Source organism: Grammomys surdaster, unplaced genomic scaffold (genome assembly GCF_004785775.1).
Source record: "Grammomys surdaster isolate TR1022 unplaced genomic scaffold, NIH_TR_1.0 363, whole genome shotgun sequence".
NCBI classification, from domain to species: Eukaryota; Metazoa; Chordata; class Mammalia; order Rodentia; family Muridae; genus Grammomys; species Grammomys surdaster.
Genome location: NW_021604782.1, coordinates 8,206,873 through 8,219,596, shown reverse-complemented (window position 1 = coordinate 8,219,596; position 12,724 = coordinate 8,206,873). Strand labels below are relative to the sequence as shown.

The 12,724-nt window shown below is 39.1% G+C and overlaps 1 protein-coding gene across 7 annotated transcripts in view; it reads right to left on the bottom strand.

The window, feature by feature from the left end:
- The window catches only part of Musk (muscle associated receptor tyrosine kinase), an 89,028-nt gene that overhangs the window by 4,887 nt on the left and 71,417 nt on the right, over positions 1–12,724 (bottom strand). For 4 of the 7 annotated variants that reach the window (XM_028779972.1, XM_028779974.1, XM_028779971.1 and 1 more), the window contains 3 exons: positions 12,005–12,180; positions 1,600–1,798; positions 1,030–1,221 (listed from right to left, as the gene is read on the bottom strand). In XM_028779972.1, the coding sequence (XP_028635805.1) occupies positions 1,030–1,221; positions 1,600–1,798; positions 12,005–12,180 (567 nt within the window). Of the gene's footprint in view, positions 1–1,029; positions 1,222–1,599; positions 1,799–11,355; positions 11,380–12,004; positions 12,181–12,724 lie in introns of all 7 variants that reach the window. The other 3 variants (XM_028779967.1, XM_028779968.1, XM_028779970.1) reach the window with 1 other exon arrangement.

Here is a 12,724-nt window from a genome sequence, read left to right as displayed (position 1 = left end):
CGGGGGGGAGGGAGAGGAAGAGGAGGGAGAAGTATAGGGAGGGGGAGGGGAGGAGAGAGAGAGAGAGAGAGAGAGAGAGAGAGAGAGAGAGAGAGAGAGAATATTCTATTGTAACCCCCCTACTGGTTAGCCTGAATCTAAATTCCTTAAGGGTGGAGACTATGAATGACTGCTTGTCTGACCCCCTCCAATACAGCATAAAGTTGCATCTTGCCAACCGTACATTAAGTATGTGAAATTTCACTTTAAATGTAACCCCATTATCAAGACTACTTCTAAATGAAGTAGGATTACATCTGCTCAAGGATGAGACTGATCACTGGTAATTAAATCTAAGCCCACATCCTGTTGCTCAGCTATGTGTCTGTGGATCTGTGCCCACACAGAGTAGGTATTTTATGCCATTTCAAACAAAATGGGCTATGATTGACTGTAATATACACTCCTTTCTGGAACTCACTGAATTTTTGAATTTTTACATTTCCCTTTGTTTTATTATTCTATACATGTCTAATGCCCACAGAAGTCATATTATTTTCTAGAAAGAAAAGATGATTGGATTATTAGAAACTTCTAGTAAACTGCTCATGGGATTTCCTATAAATTATGCATTTATGTTCAGCAAACTACATTCTTTCTAGACATGCTACTTTCTAGTGAAAGGAGGACAATTAAGATTTACAATAAAGCATGTGGAGGTAGAAGGAAGGCTTAGAACATTGGTTTTCTAGGGGACTCAGAGAGGTTTACACGAATCTGTAAGTACCTCCAGTTTCAGAGAGTTCAATGCCCTCTTCTGGCCTCTGAGGGCAGTGTACCCACATCATAGACACATGCAGACAAAAAACCAACACAGGTAAAATAAAAAAATAAAAGCTTACAAAACAGTATTTAGTACAAATACATAATGCAAAAAAATTAAATAACTTGATAATAACTTGTATCCACAGTAAGCAAGTCTAATAATCTGATAACTTTTCAAACCTAGTAAATTCTAGCAGAGACTTTTTTCCCCATAGTTAACTTTACCTTGCTTGAAAGACCCTTCCAAATGCTCCCTCTCCGATGTCTCTGACATACTCAATGTTATTCCTCGGATACTCCAGGCTGAGCAACTTGGGATTCAGAAGAAGTGGCATCCTCTGGTACATGGGGTTGGGATGGAGCCTATCCAGCAGGAGCTCGGAAGGCAACGTGGTGAGGGTCACTGCTGTCGACTCTCTGTGGGTGAGAGAGGCAAGATCAACAATGGCCTCTGCACGTAGACATAGATCCTTAAACATACTAGAAACACACAGAACATATTAAGATGGCTGGACACTCTTGGGCTTGAGAACAAGAAAATGTGTTGCTTGGTCTTCAGTCAATAGGACATTTTGTCACCATCCCTATCAGCAGCGGCAGTGGGAGAAGACAGGATAAAAGAGTAGCCTTTTCCATCTAAACAATGATTTAAGTTCTATCTGCTATAAAAACTGACTTTGGTACATGTGACCTTTTTAAAGTTCAAAGTAGGGGTGTCTAATCAGGTGTGATTGACACTGCTCACCCTCAATTCTAAAAGTGAGTATGGGGGTGGGGCTGCAACTGGATCCTCACCTTTTCTTATTTTTCCATTCTTTCCTCCTTCGGCAGCAATAGAGAGTAGCGATGGTGAGGAGCGCAAACACAGCGAAGCTGGACATGATGGAGATGATGACAGTCATGGAGTATGCAGGCGAGGCAGCAAAGGAAGACGTGGAGGCAGGCAGATTCGGAATGTCCACGCTCGGCCTGGAGGACGTTACTGATGGGAATGCTGCAAGCAAACAAGAATTCTTTGTGCTTACTTCGGAACCTTTAAAAATCAATTTTTGTACTGAAGGCCTCACTACTGCGGCCTTGAGAATATGCTAGGCTGTCAGCGTCTCTATAGTGTATCAGCTCTCCTCTGTTATCTATGTATACAGTGTAGTGTTAACAATCCAATAAGGTTCATTTGCCAGGAAGGGGAGAGACAGAGGAGAAATATGCTTTTCTAAAAGAAATGCAAACTCCAGGCTTAGGCTCCTTATCTACTGTTTATGACTGACAGTGTTCAGAAAATTGTATACCAAGAAGTATCATTTCTCTGAGAAATAGATGACATAGGTCTGGTACAGCATAACATCTATCTGAAAGCATTAGTCAATATAGTCTCAGAGCTCAGCTATGTTCATGAGAAAGAACATGAACAGTACCTTCCTAATTCATTTTCTTTTTAATACTTCATGCATGTATATGTGTGTGCATGTGTGCATGTGTGTGTGCTCAGAAAATTGTATACGTTTTAAATATCACTGAAAACGTTTTCATGTAGAGACTGCAGGTGAAGGGGAGAACATTTGAAGTGTGTGTGTGTGTGTGTGTGTGTGTGTGTGTGTGTAGTAGAAGTAGTAGTAGTAGATTTATAAATAATAAAAATAACGAAGATGAAGAACCATAGGAACATAAAGGAGCAGAAACCAGTTCACTCAAAGCTTGAACTCTCATCAAGCTCTGGTGTAAGAGGCCAAGGAGATTTAAAAGCAAAGTGAAATCTGCCTTTGTGCTGGAAATCAGCGGGCGCTGCACTCCTGTTGATCTGCTTGCAGCTTACGAGCAGGGTAGAGCTACTTAAACAACCAAAGCACACATACCTTGATTCTTCTGTGTACTGTGAATAAAGACAAAAACGTGGACACAGACTATTTCATACACGACCAAAAAGAGTCTCGACCAACATCCAAGAATAACTTTGTAGCTTAAAAATACCAACAGAAGTGGCTAATGCCACAGAGAAAAACCTCAATAACCTTCAAAACCATAAATCATAAAACTTTTGTTCTCTAACCGAAAATGAATATAGTGAAAGATTAAATAAAATCCAATAGGACTATGAAGAAAAATAACTCTTCTGGTTAAAAATATTAAAAGTAGTCATTGTTATAGGTCAGAAAACAAAAGTCTTAATGGCATGTATGAAATTTGTTCAAAACCGTACTCATTGATAAACTTATGGTTATGTCTTCTGTTAGACATGAGAAAAAGATGGATGGAATGCGAGACATTAGACAAGCAACAGGAACTCTTGAGAACAAAAGGAAACAGGGGACACGATGGTACCCATATGTAAGCAGAGGTTGCTAAGGGAGACCACACATACCACAAATGACAGAGACGAGTAAAACTTCAAGTCTTCTAAATATTTAGAACATGGTCTGATGAGTGGAATTTTAATTAGAAAAGACAACGAAAGGCACGAATACAGCAATTAAGAAAGAAGCGGGTTATCTCAAGAGACTCACAGATCAATAAAGACAAAATAATACATAATTATGCAATTACATTTAAAAATCTTTGAGAAAATGCTAAGAACACAGTTGTTACCAAATTTGAATAAAAAATATACATGAGTGGAACCATAAGCAAGAAGTTACTTTTAAAAACCATTGCGTAATGACAAACACACTCTGTGGGACTTGGGAGAGGTAAAATTCTAGTTATCACAACATGTCTCATCTAGGGAACATTATTTTAACCTGTTAAGGAATCTACAGTGCTAATATGCAACTCAGAAAATAGCACAGAAGGAAAAGGCACACACTAATTATCCGACAGAGCTTTATAAGTGTCGAGGTGAGCAATTGCTGACTGATACCAACACAAGAAGAGAATACAGGTTTCACAAACAGGAAGATATTAATTAATATAAAAAATCAAAAACACAAAAGAAAAATCCATATTTCAACAGGAGCCAATGATATCTGGAAACTGACATTTTTAAAGTGACGGTTGTAAATAGGACCTGTACTTCTTAGTTTGGAGTGAGGATAGCTCAGCACTTCCAACTGAACAAATTCCAACTGAACAAAAGAAAACCTTTCATACAAAAAGTGCCCAGGGCCATTTGAGACACAACATTCAGGAAAGTACAGGTTATAAGGGGTGTTTATGTATGACTTCTAGTCTAGGAGTGGACACAGTGAATACCCCTGGCTGCCATTGGCCAAGCAAGTGTTTTTGAACTATAGAGGTCAAACACGGTCACTGCTGGGACTTAGGAAGACATGTGGGACAGGGAGATACTCAACGCAGCAGTAAACATCTGTGTGGGATTGGTGACAGCTTGCTTTATCAAGACACAGCAGTGGTGGGCTTCGACTTCCCAAGTTCTAACACTGGTCCACAGTCAACCTTAGCTTCTCCAATCTAAAGGAAGTTCTGAAAGAGTCAGCTAAACTTCCCATTCTAAATACAGTAGGAATACTTATTCAAATATATAGATTAGTATCTATTTTTATATCTGGAGTTTACAGAGCTATTTATAATGTATATAATATGTGAGATAGTATAATTTATGAAATTGATATGGTAAAATCAGGAAGTATATGAGTAATATTTTTCTCAAAAAATATCAGAAAGTTGGCTCACCGGATAAAGCCTTTGCTACCTAAGAACAAGGATCTCCATCTAACCAATGGGTGAGTCACTGCCTCAAAAACTTAAGATGGCTAGTGATACATGAAGATATCAACATCTGGTCGCCACATATACATGTGCAGGTGCACCTACCCACATAGATATGTGCACACACATACACAAACCATCCACTCACACCCACATACACACAAACACACATCAAATTATTATAAAATTGATTTTAATGATGGGCTCCTAAAAAAAAATTCTGATCACTCTGTAAGATTTCTTTTTTTTTTAATGAAAGAATTTACATCATTTGACCAGTAGTTCTGCTGTGTGGATTCAAACATTTCTTCCTTTCTGGATAGTTCTATTATGATTCTCTGATTGTTGCTCATAAGAACAAGTTGCTCTAGTTTTTTCCAGAGCCATGTCAATCACCTCTCTGGAACCAAAGGACCAAACTGGATTTCCATTTCTTTTCCTTTTCATCCTTAATTTTTCATTAATAAATTTATCTTTTTCTTATGATCACCAAATATTCACTTATCCATATACTAACATATTGATTATTGTTAATGGTTTTTAGGAATCAGGAGCTTTGTGGAACAATTAATAAGCAGATTGCTAGTAACGAAATGAAAGAGAATGTTATAAGAGTAGCAATGGGATACTCAAGAACATGTAGGGGCAGTAACAGTATGGTTTCAGCATGCACACATTTTTTAATGTAAATTTAAATTAGATATAAATAACAAAGAGGCAACACCAGTAGAAAGCTGCATTTGTGTCTCTTGATAAGCCATATGTGACTCATGGCCTGAGAGGTCTCCCCTTCTGCCATGTGGGGTTACAGTGAGAAGATGGCAATATCTAAAGCTAATCTACAGCAACCACATGTATGGTATTCACCTGACACTAAATATGCCTATGCCTTAATCCTGTACAACCAACTCCCAGAACACAAAGAAACAGATCTCTGTGGCTTACAAGCTGCTCCCTCTAGTGTGTTTTGCTGTTGTATCCTAACAGGCAAAATCTAAGATGACTGCATAGGGGGCATTATAAGAGTAGAGTGGGAAGAAAGTGAGTAGATAATGGTTTACAAAGAAGAAAGAGTATGTACTGGGTCGGAACCAAGCTGCTTTGTGCTTCTCCAAAAGCACACCCGCTGGTTTCACTGCTGCAGGTGGAGATATTCACAGTTAAAGCAGATAACAGCTCTGGGTCATAAGAAGGTCTCACATGCCAAGATATCAGCTTTGGGTCATAAGAAGGTCTCACATGTCAATCAGAGTTATCAGGCCTTTGCCTCAAAGCAAGTGGAGAAAAACTACAGGTGGGATTTAAGTAGTGCAGCAATTTGTTAGCTTTGTGCATGAGGAAAATGTCTTAGCTACAACCCAGACCTTCATGACATCATTCCCAGCATGGCTTATCCTAAGCTCCTATTATAACCTCCTGAGGAGTAAGAAAGAGATGTCTGATGCATACCATTGGGTAGGATTCCTACCAAACACACACACACACACACACACACACACACACACACACACACACAGAGAGAGAGAGAGAGAGAGAGACAGAGACAGAGAGACAGAGACAGAGATAGACAGAGAGACAGACAGAGAGACATAGAGAGACAGAGAGAGACAGAGAGACAGAGAGAGAGAGAAATCTAAGAGTCAGTCTTGACAGAAAACAAAAGAACAAAAACAAATTACGAAAAAAAAATAGCCAGACATATGAAACTATTTTACTTTCTAAACTAGGAGCCAGAAAAGATGCAGTTATCTCTACAGGCTTGTTAGAAACTTGCAGCGTCTCTCAAGGTCTTCATAGTTTGCTATTTTACCTTAGTTATTGAGGTAAGATAAGACTATAGGATGATATTCACCCCCTCAAGGATTCTCTCTTAAGATCTCTTGAGAAAATACACAAAACATCTCTTAACTAAAGACCATCTGAATTTGAAAGAGACTTCAAAATAATAATAATAATAATAAATAATGATAATAATAATATGGTGTTTATAAACCTAAATAGAGCTATAATGGACCAAGTTTAGTTAAACATGGCCAAAACGTTCTCACAAGTAATGGAGTGAATTTTAGTTGGGAAAGCCTGCAGACTATGTAGAAGAGAGTCAATAACTTTCAAATCTGTTTCTATGAGTTTCTAGCTTTCCCATCCCTGCAATATGAATCAGCATTTCAAATGATTAAAATATTAATGCATTATAAACCCTCCCTTTCTTTCTTCCTCCCTCCCTTCCTCCTTTTCTCCCTCCATCTCTCACTTCATTTATGGCCAAAATAGTAACTATTATGGGAACTGAATTTTAGAAGCAAATCATACATTATCTAAATGGTGATTAAAAGCTTGTCAAGTTATCTGGATGATGTAAAATTAGAAACATTTTTGTCTATAGGAGCTTCTGCAGAATCACTCCTGACAATATGGGAAGGCAGTGACATCTCTTTTAGAATGAATCTGTTACAACAATCAGGCAAGCTTTTCATGTGAGGTCTTGGAAATTAAAAAAGAAGATAATATCCCTCCACTGGGAGTCCTGCCTGGCTACAGGAAGTGGCCACTTCAGGATTCATATCCCCCACTATTAGGAGTCTCAGCTAGAGTCATCCCTGTTGACCTTCTGGGGCCTCTCTCCATCTCAGGTCTCTGGCAAGTCCTAGCGATTGCCCGCCTACTGCCAATCCTCCTTCTCTTCCCTGCTCTCCTTATATGATTCCCCCCTGCCCCACTACCCTCTCCATTCCCTCTTTTACCTAGTTCCCTCCTTATATTCACCTCTGATATCTATTTTGTTTCTCCTTCTGAGAAAGATTCAACCATCCTCCCTTGGGACCTCCTGGTTATTTGGCTTCTTAGGGTCTGTTGACTGAAGCATGGTTGTTCTGTACTTTGTGGCTAATACCCACTTGTAAGTGAATATATAACATGCATTTCTTTTTGACTCTGGGTTACCTCATTCAGTATCATATTTTCTAGTTCCATATATTTGCCTAAAAAATTCATGATGTCTTTGATTTTAATGGCTGAATAGTAGTATTCCACTGTGTAGATGTACCACATTTTCTGTATTCATTCTCCAGCTGAGAGACATCTACATTGTTTCCAGTTTCTGACTATCACAAATAAAGCTACTATGAACATAGACAGCAACCCACCCACAAAAACCTTCAACCAAAAATGTGTCTTATAAGATAAGCAGGGACAAAGATAGAGCAGAGACTGAGGGAATGGCCAACCAATATGCCCCAAATTGAGACTCACCCCATGGGTAAGAACCAATCCCCGACACTATTAATGATACTTATGCTTGTAGACAGGAACCTAGCACACTGTCCTCTGAGAGGCTCCATCCAGCAGCCAATGGAAAGAGATGCAAAAACTCATACCCAAGCATTAGATGGAGCTCGGGGAGTCTTGTGGAAGAGTTGGGCGAAGAATTGAGGCACACAAAGAGGACAGGAATTCTATAGGAAGACCATCAGAGCCAACTAACCTGGACTCTTGGGGGCTCCAGAGACTGAATCACCAACCAAAGAGTGAGCACAGGTTAGACCTAGATCCCCAGCACATATGTAGCAGATGAGTAGCCTGATCTTCATGAAGGTTCCCCAACAACTGGCAACAACTGGCGCAAGAGCTATCTCTGAGTCTATTGTCTGCCTGCCTGCCTGCCTGCCTATGGATCCCATTCCCCTAAATTGTTCACCTTGTCTGGCCTCAGTGGGAGAGGATGCACCTAGTCCTGCAGCAACTTGTTGTGCGGGGAATGGGGAGTGATACTCAGAGGGGCACTTAAAGAGGGGGAAGGTGGAATGAAGGAAGAACTGTTCTGAGGGGGTACTGGGAAGAGAGGAAGGGCTGATACTGGGTTGTAAAGTGAATAAATATTTTTTTTAAAAAAAACAGAAGCTAATAGAGAAGTGTAAGCCTTAACAATGTAAAAATTAGACTTTGATGATGTAGCCAGAGTCAGACAAACTGGGGCTTGAATACTGGCTGACCCCAACACTAGACAGGTCATGTGGGACAAGTCAGGTGACCTGTTTCTCACATTAACTAGGATGTAGAGTGGAGTATGTTCATGGCACACACTCTCATAGGGCTGTTGAGGGGCTTGACTGTGTACCTACCATACTAATTGGTTTCTCAGGATTTGGTACACAGTCATTCTCTCTACGGGTACTTGAATGATGAGAAAGCTGGAAGGGATAAGAAAATGGATGGAATGCAGCTCTCCATGACCAGAATAAGCCAGACAGCACTTCTGTTCTTCAAAAGCTTTGAAACGGAGAGCATGTTCCCTGCTGACTGTGCCTGGAAGGTATGTGACATCCCACAGAAGAGACCAACAGTATGCTTAGCACAGAGAAATATAAATACGGCACAGTCATGACGTGTTCAAGGAAGTATTTCCCTTAGCAAAAGATACTGAAGTAAAACAAACCCAGAAACGACTGAAACCCTAGTTCCTAGGTTTCAGCAAGTAGAAAATAAGGCAAAGATAAAAAAGGATTTTTTAAAATCCCTCTAAAGCTCCCCCAAAATGAACTGGTAATGACATTTGTAATTTATTAAGAAACCAAAATGCAGGACCTGAAAGATGGCTCAGTGGGTCGAGACATTTACTGCCTAGCCTGATGAGCTGAGTTTGATTCCCAGGACCCATACAGTAGAACTGAATCTCACAATCGTTCACTGACCTGTGTGTGTCTGTGAGCAAGGCCTATTTGAGGGCCTACTACATTCCATAGAACACAAGTTGCTGTGTGTAATAAAGACACTTTGTTAGATTACTAACCCACTATAAGATAACAGAGATGACTCCTTGCTTTTAACTCAGAGAGCATAGACAAAATCCACATACATGCAGAAAAAAATGATCCCTTTACAACACTGGAGCTAATTTTTTTAAATGTATCAAATATCTCATAAAATTACTTTTCAAGGAAAATTAATTAGGAAATTAGTATCTGTAGCTAGTTTGTGTTGCTCAATATTTCAACTTGTAGGAGTTATTTCTCTCCTTCTTCCTGTGGGTCCCAGGGATTGATCCATCAGGATTGATAGCAAGTAACTTTACCCTTTGAGCTGTCTTGCTGGCCTCCTGATGACCCTTTTAAAATCATTTCGTTTAACATTTCTAACATTATTCTGAAAACAGGGTATCTTGAAGCAACAATAAAAACCAATCACGATGGTCTGAATAGAAATGGCTTCCATAGACACATGTGTTTGAATGCTTGGCCCATAAAGAGTGATATCTTAGGGGTGTGGCCTTGTTGAAGGAAGTTGGAGGAAGTGTGTCACTGTGGGGATAGGCTTTGAAGTCTTCTACACTCAAGTTATGCCCAGTGTGGCCCATAGTCTCCTTCTACTGCCTGTGGTAGAACTCTCAGCTCCTTCTCCAGTACCACATCAGCTTGCATACCACCTTGTTTCCCACGTGGTGATAATGAATAAAGCCTCTGAAACTGCAAGCCAGCCCCAGTTTAAATGTTTCCTTTATAAGAATTGCTATGGTCATGGTGTCTCTTCACAGCAATGAAACCCTAACTAAGACACAGAAAACTAAGCCTTGTTCTATTCCACACTCAGAAGAGAGTATTATATATTACAGATAAGTTGGGAGAAAGGATTTTGAGTCTTTTTACCTCAAAGAAATGATAAATAGATACATGAGAGACAGGCTTATCTGAATTTGAACATTATTCAGGATATTAAAACATGATACAATACTTCTCAAATATGTCCAATTTTTAAAAACTTAAATCTCAAATCCTAGATTGCACTCCACACTGAATACACTGAAATGCATATGTGGGGGACCTCGAGGCAGGCACACTTCTTTAAGTTTTCCAGCTGATGTCAATGTGCAGAATGAATAAAGAATCACTCTGAGCCTGTGCAAGGTAGCACACATCTGCAATCTCAGGATTTCAGGATCAAAGCCAAGACATTTGAGGCCAGGCTGAACTACTTACTGAGACCATATCTAAGCACGTCCAGTATTTAGGATGTGGATCAGATGTGAATGCTTGTCTGGCGTTGAATTGGCCATGAATTTGCTCCTCATCAGCACCAAAATCCCTTCTCTATTCTAGCAGCTTTAAAGAAGGCTATGAAATGCCAGTTCTTCTGATAAAGACAACAGCACAGATTGGTCTTGAAGGTTTCATTTTTAAAGGACACAAGTTGAGTGGGTAGAGAAAGGAGCTCAATTTGAGAAGAGTTGAGTAGAGGGGTGAAGAAGATCAAATTATGTTGTATAAAACTCTTAATGAGCTACTAATAAATGTGTACAATCAAAAATCAGATTCCAATGGCATACTAAGACCTTTCCTCTCTGATATTAGTAAAATGATTAATTTTAGAGTTAAAACAAAATATTCTGTAAAGTAGGAATATAGGCGATGTATTGTCCTTTTCATTTTCCCTCTTTGGCCAAATTACAAAAGGTTCTGTAATTAATATAGAATTTGTGTATAATAACCCAAGGACTAAAAGGAGATGAAGAAAAATTAAGAAAAAAAAACCAGTACACCTATTTTCAAAAAAGAAAAGCTTGTCACAAATAAAGATCACAAATCACCTCAATGGAGGAAAAAAATAGTATTTGTTCCCATCTGAAAATAATTACATAATACAAAATTGTGACTGCAGAATCAGAAAGCTACGTTTAAACTTCGCTGATTTTGCAAACATATAAAGTATAAAACAGGTCAGGCATCTGGAGGTGGAAGATAGTATTTGTCCCCTTCACTGTCACACATTCTCCATGTTCTACTTAGATGCTCGCCCAGTACATTGTGTTCTGGACTTAGGGAAGTGTAGTGTAAATATACATGCACGAATCCACTTACAGACACAGATTTCAGAGGCACAAACAAAATTACTTACTTGTTATGTTTTCTTTTTTATAATCTGAGGGGGAAAGGATAAAAATTGGTTTTAAGTAAGCGTTAAGATACCTCCTAGACCCTGTGAGCTACAGCTAAGAAATGCGGCTTTCTCTCTCAGCATTTAAATGAATGACAGAAAAGCATTCAAATGTCAAGAATGCGTCTTGGAAATTAAACCACTCGTCATGCAGTGGCTCGGTTGTATTTTGTGAGGTCAGCGTTTTCAAACATGTGGCTTATTTCTGCATGCTTAAAAAATCTGCATCGTTGGCTAAGGAAGAGGATTATTTATTCCTTTACTCCATTCGTCTGACAAACTATGAGGTGTTTCTTAGCCACTTTCGTATACATTCCAGAAAATGTCACATTTGTAACATCCTTTATGAAATAAAGCAAGATCCAAGAAGCAGTTAAAAGTGCCCTTTGATTTATCTGAAAACAAATGAAATGAGTCTTTATAATAATCTGTGCAGTTAAGAGGGCCATTAGGATTCCGCTATTATGTGTGTAGAAATGGCAAAGCAAAAACCATTATTAGAACAGTCTAGAAAGCCAACAAATGTTAGGAGCTTTAAGTACACACCTTACTTGACTTTAAATAGTAAAATGTCCTTAACTTCCAAAGTCTGGAGGAAATTCTTTGTTACCTAAATATGGCAGTCTTGTGCAGGCTGTGGGGTCCCAGTGCATGCTGGGAAGCTTGCTGCACTCTGGTACCGGAAGCAGATGCATCCCAGATCTGTAGAGTCCCCGGTGAGTCTTTCCTTCCATTGCTAGCCATTCCTTTGCACAGAAGAGCTCCTTTACTGCCAAGCAGTATTCTCTGAAATGTTTGTAAGGCAAGCAAGACTTGATGAATCATGTGAGTTGAAGACAAACTTACAGTGGGTCTTAAATTTTGCATTTTTGAAACATCATCACATTGTAGTGTTTTTTTCTTATAAAAACAGTTTTGAAATGAATATACCTTAAATAATGCAAGACATTAAAGATAACAGTGTACTATGCTGTGAAATGAAATACTATCTTATTTAGTCTTCTTTTTTTCAAATTTAGAACGAATTAGATAAGAGTCCTGGTAGATCCTCTCTCAATGTTCATATTCAAAACAAAGGTATAGGGGCTGGAGAGATGGCTCAGAGGTTAAGAGCACTTGCTTTTTACCCTTGCAGAAGACTAGGTTCAACTCCCAGCACCCATACGGTGGCACACAACCACCTGTAACTGTAGCTCTAGGGGATCCAAAAGGCACTTCTATGGTGCACATACATGCAAACAGGAAAACATTCATACACATAAAATAATTAAACCTTAAAAAATAAAGATACAGAAACAAGGTTGACAGCTTAAAGAACATACGACCTAAG